Here is a 27999-nt window from a genome sequence, read left to right on the forward strand (position 1 = left end):
TGCGGCCCGCGAGGCCGTTTTCAGCAGGCGACGCGCTCTTCTGCCCGTGGAGCGCCCGCTACGCCGCCGCTCCGAACTCGGGCGCGGCAGTGCGCGTCCGCTCCGTTCTTCTCCGCGGGAAGCGCTGTAGGCGCGGCCTCCCCGTCCTCCGGCACAGCGGCTCGGCGCTACCGAGGGCGCCGCCGCGGCGCGGCTCCGTGCTCCCGGCAGGTGGCGCCAACACCCCGCGCACGGCGGCACCAGCACGCGGCGGCCGCGCGCGTGGCCCCGGTGCCGCCCGGCCCGAGCCGTGACCTCTGACCCCTGACCCACAACGCAGCTGCGCGCGGCGCTGCTGGGCTGGCCCGGGCTGGGCTGCCGCGCTCCTCCGGCGCACCTCAGCGTGGGCGGGAACTGAACGAGAGGGGCTACTACGTGTGGGCTGGTACCTCAGATTTATTCTTAATACATATTTTGCTTTAACCCAGAACCTATTTACATTCATTTCCATATAAGCCATAAAAGGAAAAGGAACTCCTTAATATTTCCACAGCTTCTACCTTGAGGAAGAGCTCAGCCACGGATGTGTTTCAGGGAGGGAGCGCTGAGCGCAGATGAAGCGTTTGGCATTGGAAACCCGGTGCACAACGCCGGTGTTTCTCACAGGGCAATCGAGCGCGGTGCAGCGCGCCTGGCCCCGCTCCGCTGCCCTGAGGGCCGGGACAGCCGGCTCCTCCCGCGCACCCGCTCTCGGCTGCAGCCTGCAGGGCTCCCAACCCGCGTTTGGTGCACGTTTTTCTCACGCGCACACACAAAACACAGCCCGGGGGAGGCTCCTCCCGCGCAGCCTCCAGCGCGCCGCGGGGCGGCTCAGTCAGCGCGGTGGGCGGGAACCGAGGGCCGGCCCGCTGCCCTGCCCTGCCCTCACGGGCGGCTGCGATCGCTGCCGGGACGGCTCCGCTGCGGCGTCGGGCTCTGCGGCTCCCGGTAGGTGCTTTGCGGCCGGGAGGGATCGCGGCGGGGCCGTTAGGGCGGCCGTTCTCGGCGGGAACTCTCAGGGTGACAGCGCCCGGAGGCGGGGGTTCCGTCGGGGCAGCGCGGGGCAGCGCGGAGCGGGGCCGTGTGCGGCCGGAGCGCTGGGCGGGTGCCCGCCGAGAAATCGGTCCCGGTTATTTACTCGGCGTTGGTCAGCCGAGAACGCAAATCCCAATGAAATAACAGAGCCGCTCATGGTAGCGGAAGGGCGTTTGCAAGTCTGCTGGCGAGGTCCTTTTCTGTCCGTCCCTACGGGCTCCCTGGCCGGCGTTGCCTTGGCGATCCCGGAGCAGCGCCCTGCCCTGCCCTGCCCTGCCCGCCGCCGCGCCGCTTTGCCCCGCTCTTATCGGGGCTGTCAGCTTGACTCGCCGAGCCTGTTCTCTCAGCGGTGTGCAGCGCAGGTGGGAATGGCTGCTGGCTTCCCGGGGCTGCTCGGCGCTGCGGAATGCGGTCTGTGCTGCGCTGCAGCCGTAGCACGGCGCTGGGGTTGTCCTGGAGCGTTACTTATCTGTGTCTGCGGTTCGTAATGGCGAACAGCAGCGACGCCTCGTACGGTGCACAGCCTTTGGGGTTGTTTAGGTTACATTTCAAGTCTGTGGTTTAAAAGAGCGTCAGACTAAAAATGCCCGTTTCTCCCTCCAAGAAAACCAGCTTGGTGCTGTTGCAGGAATCCTGCTTGGTGGCTTTGGCTGGTGCGTTAAACCAAAGGGATTTGGTACCTGGAGAGGGAGCGGAGCGTTCTCGCCTAGCGCTGAGCCTACAGAGTTCGGGCTGTTTCAGGGCAGCCCCTGTCCCCATGCCCAGCGCTGGAGGAGCACGGAGGACAGTGTCAGAGCTGGGACAGCCCTGGAAAGGTATCCGAGGTGCTCCCTTCTGCTGACTGGAGCCCTCAGGGCTCTTTGGGATGAATTAAAGCATGTGCATAGGCTGCTGGGTCTCACTCGGGGATTCTGCCATACCAGCAACGTTTCATCACAACAGGCGCCCTGCAGAAATAAGCAGTGTTTTGTCAGCACTGCGGTGTGAATTTTCCCCTCTGGTTGTGTTTGCACGTGCACTGTGTTTGATAACGTAAAGCGTTGTCCTTGCAACTCACCTCCCTGTGCTGGTGGTGTGGCTCTTGATTCTAGCGGTGAGAGAAAGAAAAAGTAGTTGAGACCGTCACTGGAAAAGCCTGAAATTAGTAGAAATGTGATCGGATTTAATAATTGATTGTATTTTACATTTTTAATCACATAGCACAAGGTTGATTTTTAATAGAAAATGTGGGTTGGTGTGCTCTTCTTTGCTGCTTAGCCTGAGGAGAGCTTCTGCCACGGGCATGAGAGGCTGAACAATGGAAGCACAGCGGCAGTAACGGGGCTGCTGCGTGGTTTGGCTTTGTGCTGTAATGCAGCAGTGCAGAATGTAAGCCTTGGAATGGAGCTCAGGCTTTTTTGTAAGGCTGTTGGTCAAAAAAACTGTTATGTTTAGAGCAGTGCTTGTGTGGTTAAAGTTTGACTATTGAATTCTGTTTTAAAGAGCGTGTTACACAAGGACAACGTTTAGTGACTACGCTTTCAAGGTAAACCTGAGTCCTTCACAAGAAGCACAGTTCCAAGAAAAACGGAGAGGTTTTTACCAGCACTTTGCTTTAAAGACAAAGCGATTTCTGTGATAACATTTACTTTACACATTAAGTGGCAGCATTCCTGTTGCTGCTGCTGCTCCGATGCCCAGGGCCTGGTGCATCTGCTGTGTGTGTCCTCCTGCAGCAGCCCTGTCCCGCACCAAACGTCTCTTGGCAGCTGTGCTGCACCTCCTGCAGCTGTGAGCGCTGCGGGACATGGGGTTTGTCTGCTGCTGTTGGAGGAGGAGGGCTGGGTGTCCATAGAGCTGAGGAGCGGCACTGAGATGGAGCAGAACACCTGGTTCTGCCCTTGTCCTTTCTAGGCTGGCCGATGGAGCTGGTTGGGTGCGGCTGCTCCAGAGCTAGGCAGTAGGAGTGTCTGCCTGTAGTTGTATGCTTCAGGGCTTTATTTTGAAAGTCCTGATTAATGCTGTACTTGGTGGATGTGTTTTCTGAGTGTCCAGGCCGACTTCCATCTCTTGCAGGGGCTTTGATTATTCCTTCCCCATTTTTTCCAGCACATAAAACGTATTATTCCTGTTAGCTGGTTGCTGGCAGGAAGGCTGATACCTGCGTGATGCTGAGAACACAGCAGGTGCCATGTGCTGGAAGTGCAGTCACCATCGTTTTCAGAACTTCAGGATTTTAAGCTGTACATTGTGTGGAAGAAATCAGGATGTGCTGCTTCGTGCAATTTACTTTTGCCTTCTAATTGAGAACAAAGCAGGCAGGCCTGACTGCAGTACGTGCACAGTATCCATCTGAAGAGCTGGTAGATACTTGCTTAAACTGAGCTAAATCTATGTGAAGGTTTGGATGATAATTGCATTCATCCCACCCTTCTTGTTCTTCATGCAGCAGAGTGATGTGAATAATTAAAGCTACGGTGAGGACACAGCTGTGGCAGCATAGGAGGCAGAGGACCTGGTCGCTGGTGTGAGGGGCCTGGCAGCGCATGCTGCTGGGCTCTGGTCAAGTCACAGAGAGTACCACTAAGCACTGGAGGAGGTTTAAGAGCTATGCTGACATTTATAAATCTACATGTTCTTTTTAAGGAGGAAGATGCCCAGTGAAGTCAGGCAGTGCCTGGCCCTCCTGCAGGGCCTTGCTGCGTGCAGGCTGTGTGGAGGCAGCAGTGCTGTGCCGTGCCCACAGGCTCCTGGCCAGGCCTCGGGCGCTCCCGGTGCACTCCTATGAACTGGGTTTTTCTTGCCTGTCCGTTCAGCTGTGCTCAGCTGGGCTGCGGCCTCAGTGCTGAATGGCAGTGGAGAGACGTGGAGGGAGTCCAGAAGGAATCGGCTGTATGCTGCACTCTTGACAGAAGAAACAAATAGCAAACGTGCATGCCAGAAAGGTGGTTTCACTTCAGTCTGTTCTCTTCAGTGTGGCCTGAGGTCCTGATGCAGCTGAATTTAAAGCTGTGACAGCCATTGGTTTTGGCAAAGGCAGGTGTTATCCACGAGGCTTAAGGATATGGCTCTGAAACCTGAAGCTCCTCCCTTCCAGCAGTGAGAGGAACGTGTTGGTAGGGGCAGGTTATTGTTCTGCACAGGTTTCTTTGCTCTTGGCTTAGAAGCAGCTAGCATTAAATGAACCATGGCCGTGCTGCAGTCTGGCTGTTCATGCTGTCCTCAATATCTAGACAGCCCTTGGGCGTGTGCGTGGTAGCACAAGTGGAAAAGAGCAGGAGTGAATGCAAGAGGGCACTTGTACTGGGAAGATCACCTGGAGCCTAGGGTGAAGAGAAGCAATGCAAAGCCTGGGCACCACACTCCCTGGGGAAGCAGGGTTCCTACACCGGCACTGGCAGCGTGCACTGCAGGTGACGGACCGAAACGAGCCCTTGCACAGAAGGTGCTCTGCTGTGGTACTGCGGGGCCTGCAGCCACCACCTCCATGTGCTGGAGGCCTCTTGGCTGAAGCTGGAAGGGAAGATGTTACGGGCCTGCAAAGTGGCAAACTCCTCCCTCCCCAGAGTGGTACCACGCACATCGGTGCGGCCGGCAGCGTGTGAGCTGCGGGGCAGCGCTTGTGTTCAGTCCTGCTGAATCATCGCCGCTGCCTGGGCAGAGGCTGCTGGGCACAGTGCCGTGCTGAAATGCCTGGGGTGGAACCCGAGCTCCAGGAAAAAACACGCTCATGACTCACCTCGCCTTTTTTATCATACGTGTCTGTTGCACCAGTGGAGCTGTGCATCCCAAGTACTCTGTCTCACTGAGGGCAATGTCATGTAACGTGGAACGGCTGCAGGAAGGTGGGCTCTGCTGCTGGGCAGCTCTTCGGGCGCTGCTGCGGAGCTCCCTGTGGTCTCTAACACTGTTTAATGTGTCAGAAGGCCTTATCAAAATAGACCGAGAACGTCACCTCCGGGACTTAGAAGAAGTAGAGCAGATTTTAAGTGTGATCTGCCATTGTTGCATATCTGATTTTATTTTTTATCTCTTAAATTTTCATTTTGCTTAGTTCACTTGGGCCCCAGGTGAAGCCAAACCTTCCCTATTCTGTTCCCTTAGAGTCCAGGGAGCTACTAAAAAGCTGAGGTTACTGGGCTGTCTCTTTTTGTTAAGCACAAGAACCATTAACCAGGGACAGCATATTTCATTTAAGCTCTATGCGATGGAAATAGCCCAGCTGTAATTTTAGCTGCTGCCTGGCCTGCACGAGGCAGAGGATGAGATTTAGGACCATGGCATTAGCTGCAGGCCGGTGCCCAGCCCCAGCGGCGACAGGCTCTGCTCTCCCCACAGGGTTTTTGGAAATCCTGTGTGCTTCAAGCTGTCTTCTACACCGCTGACTGCAGTTATCCGGGTTGTTGAAATAAAGCAAATCATTAGGAAGGATCGACCCGAGTGGGCTATTCCTCATGGAGAGGAGAGATCTGATGTTGCAGTAGGGAGCTGCAGAAGCACTGGGAGGGTAATTGCATAGCTATGGCGAATTTAAATCAGTGGGAGGACGTTGTAAGCCTTCAAAATGTGATATATTTCTTGCCATATACCAATGCTATCAGTCACGTAAGCAGCTGGATTTATCTGTACCTTTCAAATAAAAGAAAACACAGCAGGATTTGTTCTTGTAGGCTTTCCTGAGTAAGTTACTCTTTTCCTTTTATCCTTTGCTTCTCACGTTGCCATTTGGAAGCCCTTATTTTGGTGAATGGAGATCTGCATACACAAGGATCGCTATGGTGGGATGCACAGAAGACTGCCAGACCTGCACTGCGTTTGGCAGCAGTGGGGTGCGGTGCCAGGCCTCCCTCCCTGCCCTCCTCTGTGCTTTGTCCTCCCAGGGACGTCCTATCCTGGGCAGAGTGCTTCTCCCTTCGGGCCAGTTTGTGGATGGGAGCTACATGCCAGCTTAAATCTTGGCAGTGGCATGGGCAATTTTCTGTGTTGTCCCAGGAATGCTTTCGGACTCCTCTGGCTATTAATTTTGTATGTTAATTTTCTATTCAATATCCTTAAAAAGAGTTGTCCTGAAAAACTGGGAACTCGGCCATGTAATGTTCGAGGCGCAGCTCCCTTGAGTTCCAAGGAGCAGTGCTGTGAAAATCCTCTTGTCAGATGGTGAGCAGTGAAAACACGCAGGGGATGAGCTGGGAATGTGAGCACGCGGCAGCAGCAGGCGGTGTGCGCGGTCCCTCCGCACTCGTGGGGTTACTCTGCCTGCTGCTCTTACCTTGGCAGTCCTGCAGCGATTTTAAAGCAGAGTGCCTTCTGCAAAGCCAGATCTAGCACCGAGGGGTTCAGAACCTCAGGGAGGTACTCAGGGCTCGCTTCTATACAGCCAAATGCAGATCTCATTTATTTGTTGGCCAGTGAGCAGTTCCATGTAGGGTTTGTTCTTTGAATAACAGCTCGTTCTTTTTTTTTTTTTTTTTTCCCCTTCTCTCTCCCACCCAGCTCCTTCCCTCTGCCTGCATGTCTGCTGGAGCAGCGGCTGCTTCGCTCAGTGCAGGAGTTAAAGCGCCCTCCTGCAAACATGGCTGACGAGGACCTCATCTTCCGTATGGAAGGGATCGACAATGCTAGATTGACTGAGGTGACCTCTGGAAATTATCTGGATGCAGACAGCGATGATGAAGACAGTTATTACATCTGTCCGATAACTGATGATCCAGTTTCTAACAAGTCTGGCTGTAGTAAAGTTGACAATTATTATAGCAACTTAGCCAAAACTGAGCAGTACAGTTCCAGCTCTTCTCCTAGAAACTCCTTTAACTTCAAGGTACGTACTGACTGCAGCCTTCAGTGAAGTTTGTATTTTGCTTAGTTGGCATGAGAGAGAAAAGTTCTGTAACTGGTTCGTTTCATTTAACTAATGCTTTTCAGTAAAAAAAAAATAAGTCAGTTGTTTCCAGACCTGCAGTTAATTCCATTAAGCCAGTGGTCTGACGCTGCCATTGAACTGCAGGCTGTCCCTCTTAGGACAGGAGGAGAACCCCCAGGAGACGAAACCTCAAAAGCAGAAGTGATGTGTACCTAAGAGTATGCACTGCTCATGCTCAACTGGCATGGCCATCAGATTTTCTCTAGACTAAGATTTAATCTTTTATGAATGCATCCATTATTAAAATATTAACGTTGTTTATTTAATAGATACTCTGAGATCTCAATTTTGCCTTGTGCATGCTTTATTTCTGCAGAGATACCAGAGGTTGTGTGTAAGTCAGCTAACAAATTAATCAGTCAAAAGTGAAACCGTTCTGTCTGCAGTAAGGTTTTTGCCAAAGCTGGTTAGTAGAAGCATTACAATGTACATTTTCTAAAGAATATGAGGAGTAAAAAGTTTAGTATAGACAAGGGGACAGATCTTAATGTGTGCTGTGCTAGGCGAGTTAAGACCTGCAGGGAGCCTGGTCTTTAATTGGTTTAGTAGTAAAAACCTGCCCCGGGTTTGCATTTGTGTGGGAGTTCTGAGTCATGTGGCTAGAGATAAAACTGATAAGAACTTAAACTGCAATTATTTCCTCTTTCCTAAGCTATCATGCTGCTTCTGCTGTGAGCTTATGTCCTGCAGTAGAGACAGCAGAATATATGTGCTGTGCTTTGGGCTTTGCAAGGCCTGCTTTGGTATCTGGGCTCCTAGCAGAGATAAAACGTGGTCAGGTGTGGAGCATGCAGCTCTCCAAACATTGCTCAGCTCACAGAGTGAAGCAGCCAGTCAGGACGGACAGCACCTTAACCCACCACAGCCTTGGAGTCTGCCTGTCAGACCCCAGAGCTGCTGGCAAGGGGGGGATTGCTGAGGGACTGCAGAGATGGAACAGTTACTGCCAACTCCGTGCCTTTAGACAGCCCTCAGCAGTCATTGATTTGCTGGTTATTGAGCAAGACCCTTCTAACTCCTGTTTGCCAATGAGAAAACTGCCAACTTACTTGAACAGGTTTGTTCACAGATGTTCTAAGAATTAACTTAAATGAGGGATTCAGTCTAAGAGTGGCTTTTAAGTGGAAAAAACTATTTTTTTAATTAACAGAGAGGAGACTATTTGTCAATCAATTGACTTATCACCTGTATTTTCCTACTTTTATGTCTCTCATGCGTCCTATAGAATGACACACAGCATCGCTCTAAGCACGGCTCTGTGGTTGACCGTAGTCGGGTAGGTTAAAATAATGTGAACACCATATATAATAGATACATTATGTAACACCATATGTGATAGATACATTATGTTTTTTTCTTATTTCCCCCTTCTGTGGCTGTTTTTGTTCATGATTTTTTTTCTGAAAGAACTGCTTGCCTCCGCCCATACGTCATCAAGATAACTCTTCAATGAAACAATACTCACCTGTTGTTCTCCACCCTGAAATAGTACTTCCTTTAAAGCATGCCTCTGTAGTTGTTTCTTCACAGTATTTCCTACTGTGGGCAGGAACAGAATGGTTGCAGGATGCCAGCTTGGTCTGTATGGCAGCCATATGCTGGAGGAAAATAGCACTTGGAACCATTTACACAATGTCCAACTTTCTGTTCATTTGAAGATTAGAACAGAGCTGTGTGCAGAGCGCCTCACAAGATCAATTTAAATCATTTCTATGTATCATGGACACGTCACCTTTAGAGAAGGACCCTACCTGAAAATGGTTTGAGGTAGATAAGGAGCCACTTAATTCTACTTGTTTCTGTCCCTCCCTATTCCTTGCATATACGGACAAGTGTGCAGGTTCCCAGACCAGCATGGGTTGTGTATCATCACGTGATCTGAGGCAACTGCATTTTTGTTACAAAGCATGCAGAAAGTCTTTCTCATTGTGTTTTTTAACCTTACTTTATTTACTGTAGCTTTGTGTTCATTTCATGGTTTTCTTGGTGGAAAAGAACACGTTTAAACTGTTTGAGTGTGCTGGTTTACTGTCAAAATATGAATAAACGCAGCCATTTAAAAACTTGGCTTCTTCAAAAACTTCTTGATGTCATAGCTGAAATAATTTTAGACTGCATTTTTTAACATTTTGGCTGAGATTTAAATACCAAGTGGAAAAATGTAAAATTTGTAATTGTGGCTGTTTCTGCATATTTGAAACTCGGCCTCAGAGGCAGCAGCGAAGTCTCAGAGCTCGGTGTTTCCTTACTCACAGAGGTGCTGTCTGACCGAGGGAGCAGGGCAGCCCTTTCTCCTGCTCACCTTACAGAAAGCATCACAAGATCATGGCTCCAGTTCTCTAGGAGCATTACAAGATAGAAAGAGTGATAAGTGTGTTGAGAGAAAAGCATCTGAGAGAGCTGGCAGAGAAAGATGGTAAATTCCAGCAAACTCCTTTGAGCTTTTGGTAGAGATTGAAATAGTTACTAGTCTGGAATTGTTGTAATCTATTTTTACAGCGTGCTAATTTCTAGTTTCTTACACAGAGCACAGTTTGTGAGCTTTGGTTATTATAAAGCTTTTTTCCTCCTTCATATTGCTCTATTGCTAATGCTCTTTTCATGCTTGCACTGCCAGCATATGCTGTTAGTTGCAAAACGTTGAAACGATAGAAGGGAATTCCTGACATTTAGGTGTGGCATTGCTATTTGTATTGTATACTAGCGATGTTTGCCAGTTACAATTTTTGCAAGTTATGCTTGGTATATAGTAGACCAGAATCTGTTCTCAGTAAGTTTCTGATGGTAGGAATTGAAATGAAACCTGATGCAGTGTATTTCTGACCTACGTCGTTGTTGAAACTATAAAATATCAGGGTGATCTTCTGCACCAAATACAGAAAAAGGGAAAGAAAATGATGGGGGAAGTCTGCCCTGTCCTGCTGTCACTCATGCTTTGGGGACTTGGGACAGTTGTACCTCCTTGTAACACTGAGATCTCAGTGTGCTCTAGAGAATGCCCTTCTCGTGGGCTGCTGCTGACTGTAAATAACTTGCTGGTTTACAACTCCTTCAGGAAACCTGGAAACATGCTATTGAAAAAGCTAAGCACATGCCTGATCCTTGGGCAGAATTTCATCTCGAGGACATCGAGACGGAGCACGCCACTCGCTACAGGTCTGGGGGTTTTTTGCTCTTAATGCTGAAATGAAACAGAATCTGATGGCTTATGCAAGGGCTGTGTTTGTGTGGTATAGAGTGCATGTAATTACATGGCTGAAGACCTTTCAGTAGTGTCCAAAATGAGTGTGTCTTAACTGAATCATCCAGGAATACATAAATACTGCATGCAGCCAGAAAATCAAACCTTTCAGCAAACCATTATCACGTTCTTTTTCCCTCTCCCACCTAAGCAGTTTCACCATCCAGCCAGGAAACAAGTATTTTCTGATTGACTTTTTAATTCTGTAAATTTAATAAAGAAATAAATTCCAATAAAGAAGCAGAGTATTTGCATAGTATTTTATATTTATATTGCAAGTATTTAAAGAGCTTAGAAAAAAAAACCTACACTGTGCCTTTCCCAAAACAACAGTTTCATTGTTGCTTATCCATGCAGTATTGCTTCGTGTGGCTGGAATTTACATCCTTGCAAAGCCCAGAATAGCTCAGCATGGCGTACGTGCTGAAACCCAGTCTGCCCTGTAAACTATTCTCAGTGCTTTAGCACAGGCTTTGCCAAAACATTTACCCTAGTGACACAGGTTTCTGGGAGGAATGGGTAGGAGTTAGAGCACAGTTAATTACCCCTGAGCATCAGTGTTTGGGGAGGCCCCCCTGCACATCACATGACACTGTCACGCAGCACTTCCTTCCCCACACACTGCATCTGGTCCTGATTTGCCACGCTATTTCAGTCCTGAAATAGTCTGCATATTTTATAGTAGTACAGGTTTAGGGCTATTCAAATATCCCATGAAAAAGAGATGGCTCGAATATTTCTTTTTCCAACTCTCTTTTGCCTGCTGCAAACGGGGGTGATATGGAATTTGTAAGGGGTAGCTGACGTGTCTGCATGCATGAAATACTTGGTGCAGGGCTGAGGAGTCGGGCTGGAAATAATCTTGTGTTGGTGACTCAGCTCCTGTGGTTTTCAGTTTGAGTTTTACTGTATTGGGAGTTAAGGGGGTGAGGAGAAACTGGAGTAATGGTTTGTATTACTGTGGGGTTGTGCAAAGACTTGCTCCTCTTGTGATGAAGTGTTGGGCTCCTCTGCTTGTCACAGCCATAGCCTGTGGAGGTTGGTAGGGCTCTTCGTGCTCCCGGTGAGCTGCCTAGGCGTCACAGAGGAGATTTACTGCCAAAGCAGATGAAGCCTATTTTGTAGTGTTGCAAAACTCCAGCTTTGGTAGCAGTCTCTTTATCGTCCATAGGATTTGGTGTCCATTTGAAGAGGTATAAATTTCTTCTTTCTCATCCGAAGGGCTAACCATGTAAGGAGGGTGGGAGCATGACAGGAAGACTGGAAGTTGTTTTGGGTGGCAGCAGGGCTTTCAAGCAATTAATTAGAGATGAGGAAGTATAGGTGGTGAAGATGGGAGGGTTTTGGTTTGTTCTGCGTTATTTTTAAGAAGCACAACTTCTGATTTTGCAGGTACAATGCAGTTACTGGAGACTGGGTTGAAGATGAAGTTCTTATCAAGATGGCTTCACAAGTAAGATCACACTGCCCTTCATGTTTATTTGCAGTCAAATTTATCATTTCCTTCTTATTACTGACTACTGGCGGCAGGATTTTTTTCTCACATAAAAGGTTTGATTCTTCTTTTCTCCTTTCTTTTCTATTTTGGCTCATCCGTTATGTTTTGGTATCCTAGCACACTTTTCTCCCCAGAACAGAGTAGAATGTGGAGTCAGACCTTCCCCATCAGCACTGTAAGAGGGGTTTGTTTCCTTCCCAGAGATCTCTCTCCCATCTCAGCCCTCCCATTTCCTGCTGGCCTCATCTCTGCTTGGCAGTAGGCCTACTTATTTTCAGTATGCAGGGGTAGAAGCTACTGTCACTTGGCAGTTAAATCATGCGATTAGTGATGAGTTGGAATCACCTCGCTCTGTGCTTGTTTTCCCCAAATTACTCCTTTAAGTGGCCAGTGGGTTTTCAGTTTTCCTTGAAGGTATAGATGTGCTGTAGAGCCTATCTGAGAACTACTTCTTCCAGGGTATAGAGGAGGAGGACATTGTTGTGTCTCTTAACTGGTTAGAAATTAACTTTGTGAAAATGACAGTGATGGGTTTGTTTTTCTTCTTTTCCCTAGCCCTTTGGCCGTGGAGCAATGCGAGAATGTTTCAGAACGTAAGTGTTTGCCAGCTTAATCTTTACTGGAGTATTTTTTTGCTGTGGCGACTGGAGTCCCTCACAGATGTGGCATCTATGTAAAGTGCAGCTCCCCATTAGCTCCCTGCTTTGCATGTCTAAAAGATGTAGCTGAGGAGTTTACTCCTGTTTATGCAACTCCAGCCACAGCACAGGGAGTGGGATTCAGAAAGCAGATCATTACCTTAAAGGAAATGGAAGTAAGTGTGATGCAGGCATCCAGTGAGCTTGCTTTGGAAAGCCAGCCTATAGCCTTTACTGGAACCACAGTGTTATGCACATGGATAACATGCAGTTGTGCCTGGCTCCAGCAAGTATTATCATTCTGACAATTAGTAGTTTGTAAATTCATGCTATTTCCATGATCTCTTGGAGGCAAAATATTCATAAAAGTACAGAAGCGGCAGCTTTGTTTCTTTTTTATTGGGTTCTAAGTGTGCTGTAGTATCTTTAAATTTGGTATGAGGCTTTGTAGTCTGAAGGCCATCTTCAGGCCCATGTTTGGGCATAGAAAAAAGGGGAAGAATAGTTGAGATCATGCGATCTCAACTCAGAATGCTTTCCTTAGTAACAAAGGCTGTCCTCCCAGAGTTTCCTTTGGATCACGTGTACCAGACATCTTGTTCTGAGTAAGACAGAGCTTGAACATTAGCGGTTATTCATTCCAGAATGGTGAAGTGTGAGGGAAAGCAAGAGGAATTATTTTGTTGCACTCCATATGTTAGGAAATATGGCTGTGGGCATCAGCATCTAGTTGTAAATGAGTCTGTGCTGGAAGAGTACCCTGTTCTTTCAGGTTCTGGGAATGAATTTCCTGGAAAATGTACATGTGCATGTTTAGGCTCTTCTCCTCACTTTTCAGCTGCGGAATCTAAAGAGGCTGCATTTCGTGTCAGGTTTCATTTCTGGGAAGAGAAACTCTGAATGTCAGAAACGTGCTGCTTTGAACTTGAGCAAAAAGGGGGCAGAGTAACCCCTCAGTCATTCAGTTCTGTGTTGTTTTGGTATGGATTCATGCTGGTGGCTCTGTGCTTGCAAAGCCAAGTAGATATGAGCAGTAAAGAAGCCTAGGAAGTAACAAGTCTTAATCTGCTGACATTGCTTTTAGTTTTTATTTCTGAATAACCAAGTTTCACATTAAGGAATATCTTGAGTAGTGACAGAAACAGGTTTATCTTTGCAACTTAACCTATTGTACAAGGAAAATACAATTTGTGCGTCATCTTCCTACTGCTAAATCTTCTATAAATCTCAGTGGTGCACTGATATTTCCCATCTGGAGTTCTCTAGATTGATGCAAGTCTTTAGTCATTACCGTGACAGCATTAGCTGTGCTCAGTTCAATAAACTTCAGGGAATGTTGGCTTTAGAAGAGCGCATGAGATGTCTAGTTTTGTACAGTGAAGTTTGTTTCTTAAAAGATCTGGACAGGTTTCAAATTCTGTCTGTAAATCTTAGCTCGCTTGTTCATTCTTTCCAAGGCCTATGTCACATTGATTGTGTAACCCTACAGGAGGTCTTTTTCTTCACTCTTGAGGGACCTGTGGATTAGAGGTTTGCACATCAGCACAAGTTAAAATCAGAGGAGAAACTGTCATCTACAGTTTTCCTTGAGTATGGAGGAATACTCCATACTTCTTGGAGTACGAGGATACTGAGCAGCTGTCGCCCTTGTGTGTTGAGAAAGCGGCACTTTGCTCTTCTCTTAGGAGAGGTTTGTCTCCTCTCATTTCTTGTTTGAAATGCCACTCCCTGTTCATTTCTACATAAAATAATTGTTGGCTGTAAAACTCCTTCATACTCTGTTTTGTGAGCTTTTCTGGGGGGAGGGAGTGGTGATAGAAGTCAGAGAAGGTGGAAGTTCAGAGTAAAAGTAGCAGCAGGCACATGAAACCAGCACTTTGGTGACTCCCAGCCATTCCTATGGGATGCTAGCTTTCCCTTTGTCCCCTGCCTGTACATTGCTTTTCAGGTAATGTGTCTAGTACATGATACATAAACGCTCCAGACTGAGAGTAATCCTGATCTTTGTGGCCTGACTTCGTCAGCGGAGACAAAGAAATGGGGAAGGCTGAATTAAAATGACTTCTTATTTTCAAAGCTAAAATGGATTTATTTTTCAGGAAAAAGCTATCCAACTTCTTACACACTCAGAACTGGAAAGCTGCCTATAACTATGTTGCCAAGCGGTACATAGAGAGTGTGGGCAGGGAGGTGTATTTTGAGGATGTCCGACTTCAGATGGAAGCCAAGCTCTGGGGAGAAGAGTACAACCGGCACAAACCACCCAAACAGGTACATTCAGAGGTCTTGCTGTGCAATAATTCAGTCTTGCTCTTCTATTAGATAGTTTTCGAATGTATTTGGAGGGGATTAGTTGTACATGTTCTATTACATTGAATTGCTGAATAGTCTTTTGCTCTGCTCTTTTATTAAATGGTAGTTGTGTTTTAATGAAATAATTGCAGAAATTGCCTTGCAGTGTCCAGAATTAGGCACTGTGTGTTTGTGAATATCAGACTGTTCTCAGGTGTTGACTGAACACCAAAATCAAATGATGTTTGCTTTGCTTTTTTTGGTGTTTACTCAGCTGCTTTTCAGATAACCAGAGATGTCACAGTATTTATTTCCAGCAGCAGTTTCAGCAGGCACTTAACTGTTAGTGCTCTGCTGAGGTAGATGCTTAAGTCTCGTGCGCCTTCTTGGACACCTCTCTAGCATTGATACCAAGAAGTGGGAACCTGGAGCTGTTCAAATACAAATCTCCCAGGACCCAAGGACTGGTCAAGAAGTTTTCCAATAATTAAGATGCTGTGACTCTTTCTCCTTTAGGTGTCTCAGCACAGTATGTAAAGGGCAAAGCATTAAGTTGTGTGCAACTCCCAGGTGGATGGAGCATCAGACCAGGCTCAGGGTATCTAGAGAAACTTCTGTCCTCTTTGCAAGGGATGTGCACAAACACATAAGATTCAAAGCTGGTCTTTTGTTCCTGGACAAAAGCACCTCCAGCAGCAATCTGCTTGTTAAAAGACAAGAATTACGATGCAAGGATGAAGGGCTGTGACTGTCCTGCATTCCCAGGCAGTGGCTGCTGTTTGTTGGCCATCTGTGCTATGCATCAGTGTGCATAATCTCCTTTAATCTGCTGCTGGCAGCTAATGCCTGACTGTAACTGTGGCTTCAATTGAGTGGAAGAAAGGACCGGAAGGGTACTGCGCTTGCTCTGTGGGACCTTGAGTCCTGCTTTTGGTTCTACCACAGGCTGCTTGTGACGTGAGATGGGACGGGACGCTTGGGTCAAAGTGTGTGCCTCATTGTGGGGGCTTTCACAGTTCAATAGCTGAAAACTAGTGAGTGCGTCTGAATACGTGGACTATGTGTGTTGCATTCCATAGAAGGGCTGGTTAATAACTATCTGTCTGACAGTACCAAGAGGAGGTAAAGGTTGAAGGGCACAGAGAGGAATCTAGTCAAGTTTTAAATGCCACGGGAGAAAGATGGAATCACAGTGAGGGTTATGCTGGTTTCTCCTTTAGGAATTTGTCTGGTACAGAGGGATGAGGTGGGGCAAGATACAGAAATATCTGAATGGTAAAAGTCCTTCTTTGAAGAGCCACTTGTACAAGTTGTGCAGTAGTTACTGTGTATTTTGCTATCTGGGTACAGACTCTTTGCAGTGCACTCCTAAAGTATCCAAAGAAGTAAAATAGCCAACATTTGCGAAGAATTTCAGTGGTTTTTTTTTGTTTGTTTTGTTTTGTTTTTTTTTTACAGAAATTGGCTGTTTTGAAGTGACTGCTTTTACTTTATGAAATTCCCCCAACAGCTGAGGAAGCCCATGACTGTTCCTCCATCCCACTGTTAGACAGGCAGATCTTGGCAGTTATTTGGCTTCTTTTGCTGGCAAAGTGTTCACAGCTGGAGCATTCACACGCACGTTGATCTGAAGATAGCATTCTGTTAGTCACTGTTGGTTTTCCTTCCCTTCCTAGGTGGATATAGTACAGACCTGTATAATCGAAATGAAGAACAGACCTGGAAAGCCTCTCTTTCATCTGGAACATTACATCGAGGGCAAATACATCAAATACAACTCAAATTCGGGATTTGTGCGAGATGACAACATCCGTCTGACTCCGCAAGTGAGGCTTTGTTTAACGCTTTCCATGGAGTTTGCTGTGAGCAATTTGTTGGCTCTGTCCAAGAAGTGTTACTGCCAAGAGAGGAAGCTGCAGGCGTTACAGTACAATGCCAAATAAATTTCTCTTTTTGCAGTATGTCCTCCCCTTACTTGGGGCCTGCTTTTTCAGTGCTGAGCAGTTCTTTATTGCTTTTCAGTGTCTGTTGATTTTTAGTGGAGTTGAACATAGTTAATACTCTTTGGGAACCATAAGCCTTTTGCCTCTAAGAATTTTGATGCCTGTAATTATAATTAAAGTCTCTTTGAATTAAGGCAGGCCTTAATTTGTGTTAAGTAGTAAGTAAGTAGTCTGCTATTACCTCAAAGTAATACACAAAAGGAGGTGGCAGATATCTAATTAATGCAAATAAATGCCTTGTGCATTTGCAGTTAAGAACATGTTTTTATCAGATACAGTGTCTGAGTAGGGGAATATGAGATTGCTTATAAAAACACAGTTACAGATTTCAAGTGATTGGAATTCTTATAGTTCACAGAGCTTTTAAAATACTTTGTAAAGAATGCAAAGTGACCAGCACATCAAATGAGTGCTTTCCCAGGTGTTGAGAGTTATGTTAGTTTCATTTTTTCCCTATTTTTAAGGTATTTATGCAATGCTTAATGTAAGCGGGGTGTTTATGTTCAGCGCTGTGTTTTCACAGTTTGGGAACAAAGTGTTCTGTGAGATTTGCTGCAGTGAAAGTGGTTGTGTATCACCACCAGTCACCGCCCCCAGGCCTGGCAGTGCTTTTTTGGAGGCCTTCCCAGAAGATCCTAATGGCTCAGCTTTCTGCCAAAGAGAAGGGCTTTTTATACCTCATTCTTGGAACGTAGCATTTAAAGCGTACAAATGTACATTTCACTGTCTGATACATGAATGTAGTGCCAGATCAGCTGTTCTGGAGGGCCTCCCAGTGGGTACAGTAGTGGAAGGAGAATTCCAGGGGACGCTCATGTTTTCCTTTTGCATAATGTGGCAGGGCTTTTCCTGGTGGCAGAAGGAAGCAGTGTCCAAGAGCTGCAGAGCTTGGAGATCCCCCGGCACAGCCAGAATGTTTATGCAGAAGTGATTCTGCTCTGGCTCCACTGTCTGCTGTTTATTCCCTCTGCTTAGCAGCTCTGAAGGAGAAGACAGTATGGGAAACAAAATTTCCTGTACTGGAAAGAGGAATGAAGCATGTTCTCATGCTGCTCTTCACCCCTACCTCTGTTAGCCCGTTTTTGAGTCGGGTCAGGTTAGAGGAGCAGTGTCACTGAGGCAACAGATACTCCTTTGCATTCAGCAGATGTCTGAAATTTCCTTCTGCATTTGGACCCTGGGAAGCAATTACTTCTTCTCTACAAATAATGTTGAGTTTAGTTAACCACTGCATAAGATACTAGGTATTTTGATGCAGCCTGGTTGGCAATAATTAGTAAAACAATTTCCCAGGATCTGCTAGTGTTTCTGTTGTGCCCTCCAGGTTAAAATTAGGGGCAAAATCATGCTTGACTGACTTGCATGATTTCATGTGAGCCAGTCAACCAGAATTTATACTCAAGTGTAGTCTATGTGACTCTAGGCTTTTGCAGGGACAGGAGTCTATATCCTCTTAGTCTCTTACTGCTTTCATCATGATGTTCATACCAATTCTGTTTCACTAGTGCAGATATCTCTTCTCATTGGCAATTTCTAAGTGGTCACAGGAAGTGTTGCTGTTTTTGGTAGTTCACAGGTGAGTTTTTTCAGCCATCTGTGTTCTTTGCAGGCCTTTAGTCACTTCACGTTTGAGCGCTCAGGACACCAACTCATTATTGTCGACATCCAGGGAGTTGGAGATCTTTACACGGACCCTCAAATACATACAGAGAGCGGTACAGATTTTGGAGATGGCAACCTAGGTAAAACCAATATCCTGTTTCTTGAGCTAGTGGATGTATATTTTTTTTCTTCCTGCTGTCTGCTGAGTAGCAGTTACATGGCTGAGCAAGCAGGCACTTCTCTGAGGGCCTTGGAAACAGCTGGGGAACTTCTGCTGTAAACAGTCCTTGCACAGGACAGCTGTCACGAATAGATTTTTACACAGACAGATTTAAAATAGGAGCTGATCTTGGCTTATGTCTGCTGGCCCACTCTTAGATCAGACAAACAATGAAATTAAGTAGCTTCCTACAACGTGAAAGTAATAGTTGTGGCCTTTAATTTCCTTGCCATGTTGCAGAAATGGGCATTGCTGAATATAAAGAGGTAAGTCTTGCATGTTTTGAAAGCTCCGTACATGAAATTGTTCATAGAACACAGCAAGTCTTGTAAACAGGATCAAATTTACGTGTTGTTTTCCCTCCAATTTTGTTTGTTTATTATATTCTATGCATACATAGTTGTTGAAGATTTTGCAGACTACTTTCACTTGTTTGTTTCCATTCTGACTTTCTGTCTGTCTGTCTTCTTTTGGCTTTTTAGAAAACTCTTTAGAACCTCTGGCTTCTAATAAGTAATTCATCATGTAAACTTTGAGTAAACCCTTCATTTTTTTTTTTCAATGCCACAGGTGTTCGAGGTATGGCCTTATTCTTTCATTCTCATTCCTGTAACAAGATTTGCAAAAGCATGGGCCTTGCACCGTTTGACCTTTCATCCAAAGAAAAAGATGCCTTGGATCATAGTAACAAACTGCTTGTAAGTGCTGATGGGGGAAAAAAAAAGTGTAGCTAAGCAATATAGCTGGTTTATTCTGATTTAAAAAGCACTTAATAAAGCTCAAATATGCTATTTATGTGGCAGGTAAAACCACATTGATTACTGATGTTGCAGTGTAAAATACAGCAGTTTAAAGTTTACTTATCTGTACTTAGCTCTGAATTCATGCAGTAACTTTAATTAACAGAGAACATTGCAACACAAGCATATTTAGGACCAAATCTGAATGCTGTGAATGCTAAAATCTTGAGTAGGTTTTTTTTTTTTAGGTCACAAAACTAATTTGGGAACTAAAAAAGAATAGAACTGCTCGCCTTTAACTGATCTCAGCTTTAATTGATGTTTGCAAGACTGGAACTTGGTGAAACATTTTGAATGAAATTCATTCCTAACCAGAATTCTCTCTGACTGCAGTAGTGCCAGGATTTGATATTTTGTTGAGGTCTAGAACTTTTCAAAGCGAATCATTACGAATGTGTGTTTACTTCTGTGGAGGGCCCCTGAGGAGCAGTCTTGTTGGATTATGTAGCATACTCACAATACAGTGAAGCATTGCTCATGGGATTTTCTTGTTACTTTGCCAAGGAATCGGCTCAGACAATTCTGCGTGGCACAGAGGAGAAGTGTGGCAGCAGCCGGGTGAGAACCATCTCTGGTAGTCGGCCTCCCCTGCTCTCCCGCCTGTCTGAAAACTCTGGAGATGAAAGCATGAGCGATGTGGCATTTGACTCTCTGCCCTGCTCTCCTTCTTCTGCAACTCCCCACAGCCAAAAGATGGATGTGCTTCGTGAGTGCTCTTCATACGTAGCTTCCTTGAGGGTTCTTACACGTTTGTCAGTGACTTGTGTAATTTGGTTGGTTTTAAGTACACAGCGTGTTGTATTTAGTCAAATACTTCTGTGTAGACAATTAATGTTTTCATTTCTTAAGGATAGTTTTGTGAAAAAACTGATTGAAGTAAGATAACATCTAGAGCTTTCTCCTTAGGCATGTTACCCTTAGAATAAGAAGTACTTTTTTTTTTTGTCCTAGATTGGCCTATGTTCAATGAAGTAGATAATTTGGTTCACAAAGACTGTGATCAGCTTGATAACCAAAGGGTGAGTATCTTTCCAGTGGAAAATGAGCTTGCAATTCCTTAATAAATGTCTCTTCAAAGAACTATCAGAAGGCTTTGCTCAGTAGGGGCATATGAAGGCTCAGCCTGCCCTCAGTGCTGCAAGTCACATTAACTGTGTGAATTTCTTGCTTCTAAAAGAGGAAGAACATTTTATTTTAAAATTGTATTTCTTTCTTTTCCTCTTCAGAAATTTATTTACAGCTGGTATATTTTAACAGATAATTAAAGTGTATGTCTGTTTCCCTGCCTGCATGTTGTGTGTGCCTCTGGCTCTTTCGCCAGCAGCTGTGGCATGACATCTAAATAGAATCCCCATTGATTAGCTCTCTGCAAGTATCTGTACTGTGGGATGTTAGAGAATCTCAGCTGAGGAGACTGCAGTAAATTTGTGAAGGAATTTTTCCTACACCAGGGCCCCCATACTGGGGCTGTCCATCAACTGTTTTATCTTTTAACTGCCTGAGACTCAAAACTACATTAAATAGACTTGTGGCTTGATCGAATACACATCCTTGATTGTTATTATTTATTTATTTACAATGCATCTTAGAGGGAACGTGGACTTGAACTGTACCTTTTGAGTCATTAAGTCTTGTTCTGTCTGTTGGAGGTAGCACAACATATGTCATTAAACCAAGCAGAAGTTTTCCTCTGTGGAAGTGTCGAGCTGAGACCCTTATAAAGCATAGTGCTAGTTCTGTGATGCTTTCTTTTCCTCTTCTGTAGGATTCTGAAAATGGTGGAGACAGTGGATATCCCAGTGAAAAGAGAAGTGAGCTAGAAGATCTGGATCATAGAGAGAGGGTAAGAACCTGACAGTGGGTTTAGCAGAATTAGGCCTTTTGTTCATACCTGAAGTGATTCTATACAAGAATCTCATTTCCATCCCTCCTGACGTAGACTTTGTAAACAGAGGAAACAGTTGGAAAGAAACATCCTCGTGTTGCAAAATTACTTACTCATCTTGGGAATGTTCATGACACTTCTATAGGATAAACGTTATTTGTAATGAGTTTAATTTCAAACATCACATTTGATTGCATATTGGTGGTTTGTTTTTTTTGTTGTTTTTTTCAAGTGTAGTGTATTTCATTTGGTAAACATTCATTAATAGCTGGTCATATCGAATCTGTGAATGTGACCTGCTCTCAGACTTTACGCTCTCTACTTTCTATTACTTGGTATGGCTTAAAGTATCACAGTATTTAATACTGTTCTCAGTTAATAATATGCAACAGTAGAATTCCTGTGGGATAGGTGGTTACTCCCTTAAAATAAAACCTTAAAAGAAATGCTTTTTGAACTGAAGACCTTAACTAGATGCTTAATTTGTAGATAGGAAAGAGAATGTTGCTTCAAAGGTTAGCACTCCTTTTGTCACCTTGGAAGTGGCAGGGTATTTGTTGTAGAATATCCAGTTTACAGGATTAAAGCTTGGTTGTGCTATGTTCCTTACAGTTCCAGCATGCTCCTTTTTATATTATATTGCAGTATCACTGAGGGAAGAGAATCCATTGGAAACTATTTTGATTGTTGTCCCTGTTTTCCTGAATAGGAGTAATCTAAGGGAGTAACTGGCACACCTTGGTTGCTTTAAATTAAATGTTGCAAATCTTTGCATTAACATAGGGCCATTCAAACAACAACCGAAGACATGAATCTGATGAAGACAGTTTGGGAAGCTCTGCAAGGGTAAACAAAGCAGAAATGTCCATAGACAATGAGTTCACCACTCTGCTTGTCCTTTGTTCCACTCATCTCCATTTAGCTTTACATCGCTAAATCAGATATCAGTTTTCTTTCCTCTTCAGCTACAGAATTTTTGCTAATAATAACTTACCCCTCTGTGTTCTTTCCTTTTTGTTTTTGTCTTTATTTTTCACTTGAAGAATTGTCACCTCTGTAGCTGGTACCTAACGTAAATTAGTGACTCTGCCTGGGTTTCTAACTTAAAAAGAAATCATAGTTCTATGGATTTTTTTTTCTGCCTAACTTGATATTTCTTTTCTGCACTTTATTTTCAAATTGTGTCATATCCATAGTTGGATAAGATTTTTAAAGCCGGTGACATTTGAAATATGTGACAGTGGCTCTCACCACTGTGTATCTAACCAAGCTAGGGAGAAACAGACCTGTTTGTATGCCTTCATAAAATACAGCCTGTTGTAATTAGTTTCTAGAATAATAAGTTACTAATCAGTGATGTTATCAATGGAGGCTTTGATTTCTGGATGGTGATCAATATGAATATAAAATATAAAAATAATGTTCCATATTCCAGGTAAGTGTGGAGAAATGGAATCTCTACAATTCTTCCAGAGTCCACATCCACAGACCATCCTGTGTTGCTCAAGAAATTCAGAGGCTCAATGCACTAGAACTTGAAAAGAAAATTGGGAAGTCAATCCTTGGGAAGGTAGGATAGGTCTGGTAATTCTGTTCTTTCCAGATGGAAAAAGGATCTTGTATTTGTTTTTTATATACAGGTGCTTCCCTGCATGAGTTAATTGTGCAGGTGAAAATAAATGGCAAGTGTATAATGCTTTTTGTCACCTATTAGTATTTCACAAGGGATGTGTAAGTTCAGGAGCCCATGTATTCCATCTGCCTTTGGGCTTACAGTGTTTGGGTTCCTTTGGGAAGGATTCTGCTGTTGATTCTGCAGAGACATACACAACTTTAAGTGGTCACCTCAAAAAGTACTTCTGTGCCTCAGTAAAGTATGGGCCCAGGGCTTCTGAACAATGGGATCTGTGCTTACACTTGTGTATCCTTCTTGTATTACTGCGTTCTAGGTTCATCTGGCCATGGTTCGTTACCACGAGGCTGGGCGTTTCTGTGAGAAGGACAAGGAGTGGGATCGTGAGTCCGCTCTGTTTCACCTGGAGCATGCTGCAGACTGCGGGGAGCTGGAAGCCATTGTTGGGTTAGGACTCATGTGCTCTCAGCTGCCACATCACATTCTTTCTGAGGTCACTTTAGAGGTAAACAAAAAAAAAGGAAAGAAAATTTCAAAATCCAGAATTGTGTTCACATGGAAAAATAATATGAGAATAGGAGGAAACAGAGACAAAGTGATAACCATGGTTAAGTGTTCTTGGTGTCTTTTCTGAGAAAATGGATGATTTTGTAGTTAAGGACTTGGACAAAGCACCAGAAATACTGCTTGTTGATGACATTGCCAGCAAATTACTGCGTACATTTAGGAAGTTTTTCTGAAGTAATTTTACTATTCATCTCCTCAGCAATTTGGAGCTTGTTTTTCAGACATATTAAACACTTGCAGCCATTGCTAACCTGCAGAATAGGCATTTAGTGGTAGAGAAAGGAAGAGGTGGTTTTACGTAAAAACATTCATTTTAGAGGTTTTCTTTATTTTACTAGGACACAAAGGAGAACAGAAAAAGAGGATTTGATTACTTGCTGAGAGCAGCAGAAGCTGGAGACCGGCCTTCCATGATTCTGGTAGCAAGAGCATATGATACAGGTGTCAATCTAGGTTCAGACAGGTACTGTGCATGACTGAGTGATCTAACTTACAGTTAATACATTTCTGTAGTATAATTGCTGCATATCTTCCATTCACATGAAGAGCTATTAAACCATAAGACCAAAACCATTCAACTAGTAATGGAAGCTCACTTAGGAGTTCAGCAAGACACTTAAGCCTGATAACTTCTCCATAAAGTGACCCCAGCCTCACTTGGTATAGTGACCTGGTGCTACAATGAGTTAGTGAGCCTCTGTGAAAGCACTCGTGTTCTTGGAGACCATTAAGGCTCTAAAAATGTAGTGCAAAATTGAATTCTGAATCTAAGTGCCGGGTACATTTTTTTTTCCTAAGGTAACAATCTTCTAAATGTTCTTTAACTTCAGAGTACAGGATTGGAAGGAGGCCCTGTACTGGTACAACGCTGCCCTGAACATGACTGACTACGATGAGGGAGGTGAATACGATGGCACTCAGGATGAGCCCCGGTATCTGCTCCTGGCCAGGGAAGCAGAGATGCTAATGACAGGAGGGTTCCACCTGGACAAGGATCCACAGAGATCAGGTGAGTCCACATTTTTTTCTATAATCAGGAATTCTGCTTCTTTTTTTTTTCACGTACCTCAAAAATGCATTTTATTGCATTGTTCAGCTGCTGTAAGGCATTCTGAGGCTCGGTACCCTTAGATTTGTATATGAAGTTGTAATGACAGTGATGTAAGGCTGAAAATCCTGGGGGGAAAAAGAGAGATTTTGCTGATGACAGGGGTAGTAGGTGGTGCCTGCTCCAGTTTTGTGGCACAGTGAGAGGCCAGCATCATCCTTCACTCCCCATGAGGCCACTGAACTGCAGGTTGCTGCTTGTATTTTAAGTTACACCCATAACTTCAGGTCCTATGCAGCACTGTCGTAGTTACTGTGTAATCTGTATGTTAGGCATATAAATCTATACAGACTTGTTGGAGTTTCCTGTGGGCTAGTCCTTTTTATGGTCATTGTAAATACATTGAAGAGCCATCAGCACTCAGGCGTGCAACTTTGAACTTAAAGAGTGAAAGCCAGATTCCCAGCTGCTGTAACTCTGCTAACAGTAGTAAAATACACACTTGCACCATAGATCTGTCCCTGTATTTTGAACCCAGTTTCTCTTTTTGTCCTCTAATTGCTTCATTATAAAGAGAGATGCCTTTACCCTGTCGATGTGACTGATGCTGTTTCCTGCTCTAGGTGATCTCTACACAGAAGCAGCAGAAGCAGCAATGGAAGCAATGAAGGGCAGACTGGCAAATCAGTACTACGAGAAAGCAGAAGAGGCTTGGGCGATGATGGAAGAATGACATTGCAATTAAGCAGTTCTTGTATATAAACATTTTTTAAAGACTTACTATGTTTGCAGCTAAAAAGATATATTTTTGTGGCGTTACCAGTTTTTTGTATTTTGGTTTTCTAACTTTTTTTGAAGGTGGAAATACAAATCCAGGTAGGATGTAGGTTACTATAGCATATTTCTGTCAACTGTTTTAAAGCTGTAGTACAGACACTCTTGACCTTTTATATAGATATATTTTTAACTGTTAGAACAGAGGGGGCTGATTTCATTTTTTTCACTTTTTTTTAATGAAAAGTGAAGCTGAAGACTGGTTGGATTTCATATGTCCTGCTTTTTACGCAGCAAGTGATCAGTGTGTTTACATTTTTTCTTCTCCTCCCCACATACAGAATAAGCAAACTTTCCTAAATTCACAGCATTTCTTCATTGTTGGTGTATTTCACCAAATTTGCATGTGAATGTAAATGTGCAATATAAGCACGTGAAGCACACAGCTCCTCTTAGTAACTCGTCCCATTCTTTCAGTGGGCACTGGTTTATTCTCAGATTAATTCTATATAGAATCCTTAGAGTTTGTAGAGGGGGAGGAAAAAAGGTTTCAGAATGACAGTGAGGTTATTCAAGGTGGGATGTGTTATTGCCACCATTGCATATTTTACTATCAGAAGAACACCAAGGATCCTAAGGAGGTGAGGCATCCAGCTACCTCTCTTATTTTCGCATTTTGTACCATATAACAACCTCATTGTGTAGAATTCTACTGATCTCACATAGTAGTATTTGCCCAGTGGTTTACAGTAGTGTGATCTGTAATATATGGGTAATATATGGCTATATGTGGTTAATTTTACAGTGACATCTCAGTTCTCAGCAAAGCTAGAACATCTCACTTAAAATGAGAATACACTTTTCCAGCATTTCCAGAGGAATATTTGTAAAGCTTAGGCGATGATTGACTTATGTCTATGTATAGAAAATAATTTCTCTGTTTTAAATGGCTTTGTGTGTTTTATCTGCTCTCTTACGGTTAATACAGTAACTTCACATGATGCTTTGATAGGTTTGAGCTGACTGATGAAGGATATACACATAGCATTGTAAATTTCCAGGTTATGTTGGGTAACTTATTAAATACTACCATACGGTACAAAGCTTATTTTCCATAGTATTAGTGCTGGGGAGTTTTCATCTGACTTCTTTAGCATCATCTCTTACAGTTTCCAACTGAACTTTCTAAAAGGCCTCTGTTCTTCAGAAGAGACTGAGAATGGTTTAATGGTTTTAAGTGTCAGTTACAGAAAATTACTGATTATAAGGAGAAAAACATTATAATCCCCAAACACTTGAAGTCCTGTATCTTGTCTGCATAATCTTAAGACAGTAATGTAAGGACAAATATGTCGTGGTGATTGAATTATCATGGCAAGGAGGTTTTTTTTCCAAATCCAGTATTTTATTCTAAAAACTGCAGAGCTGTACAGAGAACATAGCAGCTCTTGTTATTTCTTCATCTTGGTTAAGTCATTTTTGCAGGAGATGAACACAAAAGCCTTATGGCTTCTTGGCCCCGCAGTCTCCTGAGGACACTGACTGGGATGGACAAGAAGCAGCCCTTAGGAAGCGCTCAGTGTCTGTGATGCATAGCCTGCCTCACTTTAGCAAAGCTTTTAAGCTTTTATGGATAGAACTGAACAGGCCGCATGTTGATACAGCTGATTTCAGCGGAGCTCCTTGCGTGCATATACAAGGGCTATTTCTTGGAGAATTTAAAAACTGTTCAGGAAAGAGAAATTGGCTCTTCCTTTCCTTGACGAGTGCACCTGTCACTGGGCCCCAGAGCTGCACTCCCCATTTCCTCTTTCTGGCAAGCGGATCTTGAAGTGTTGTTAAACAATATCGAAGCATGATGCTAATAACAACTGCCACCATCACTGGATGCTTTAAGAGCCTATCCAGGTTGTGCTTTGAGTGCCTAAAGCCTCTTGGATGTGGCCTATTTGCTCTTGCATTTCGTATCATTTAATTATTACCTGGGGATTAAAGGTGAATGTGCCATTCACTCACCTCTGAGGGTGGCTGAATAGTGAGGGTTTTGTGCAAAACTTACACAGCGTAGGCATTGTAACGAATACAGACAAAAGGTTTTGTTTTCCCTGTAAGGTGTTGATGCCAAGTGTTTGAGGTTTTCCTTGAGGAGGAGGCGTATGTGCAACAGCCCCACCAACCATGTAGGGAGGAGAGGAGATTGAATGCAGCCATCCAAAATGTGTAAGTAAAGGACTAGAGTATAATCACTGACACTTGTTGATGTAGTTTAATTTGCTACATTCAGTAGTTGCTGGCAGTTCTCTGTAGATCTGATATGTAAATGTGCACATAGCTCAGTGAAAAAATACCGTGATCAATAATTTGTTTGCCAATACTTTTTTAATGCTGTAGACTTCCTTCAGTCCTGAGGTGGTATCACGTTATTTAGCTATACAGTAAGGAGGGCTGACAGGGATTTGAAAATCAGAATTGTTTACAGAAATGCACAATTTAGTCTATGACGTCCTTTTGAAGATAAAGAAAACTATTGACAGACTTTTTGAATGATACTGCTCTATGCTGTATTTTTAATCTATTCACAATGAATAAATAAAAACCTGTATTTTTAAAAAATGTGAGAATAAGTCTCGAGGCTTGGCCTGGCGACATTTATCCGGGTGTAGTGTTTCTGAATGTCACTGGGAGCACAGCTGGGGTAAAGACAACATGACACACGAAGCCCTCGTGTGTGTACCAGACATGCAAATACCGATTGCCGCGTCGCTCCCTGCCCCTTGCATTGTCTGGTTTCGTTCTGGCTGGTCAATAAAGTTGTTCTTTTGTCAGTTTTCTCAGTAGAGTTTTTT

The 27999-nt window shown here is 44.2% G+C and overlaps 1 protein-coding gene across 4 annotated transcripts; it reads left to right on the top strand.

Moving 5' to 3' along the window:
- On the top strand, positions 368-27987 carry EEF2K (eukaryotic elongation factor 2 kinase). 4 transcript variants are annotated; one of them, XM_021412076.1, is made up of 19 exons: positions 368-424; positions 6526-6850; positions 8178-8228; positions 10008-10108; positions 11586-11646; positions 12247-12284; positions 14429-14600; positions 16298-16447; positions 18234-18366; positions 19017-19144; positions 19751-19952; positions 20198-20265; positions 21012-21089; positions 21915-21977; positions 22567-22701; positions 23081-23269; positions 23670-23794; positions 24162-24340; positions 25003-27987. In XM_021412076.1, the coding sequence occupies exons 2-19, from the start codon at positions 6605-6607 to the stop codon at positions 25110-25112; spliced, it is 2229 nt and encodes a 742-aa protein (XP_021267751.1). In that variant the 5' UTR covers positions 368-424; positions 6526-6604; the 3' UTR covers positions 25113-27987. The 4 variants fall into 4 exon arrangements, with proteins under 4 accessions (XP_021267751.1, XP_021267748.1, XP_021267750.1 ...); XM_021412073.1 differs by lacking the exon at positions 368-424 and adding an exon at positions 826-966; XM_021412075.1 differs by lacking the exons at positions 368-424; positions 21915-21977 and adding an exon at positions 826-966.

The sequence above is a fragment of the Numida meleagris genome, chromosome 13 (assembly GCF_002078875.1).
Source record: "Numida meleagris isolate 19003 breed g44 Domestic line chromosome 13, NumMel1.0, whole genome shotgun sequence".
NCBI classification, from domain to species: domain Eukaryota; kingdom Metazoa; phylum Chordata; class Aves; order Galliformes; family Numididae; genus Numida; species Numida meleagris.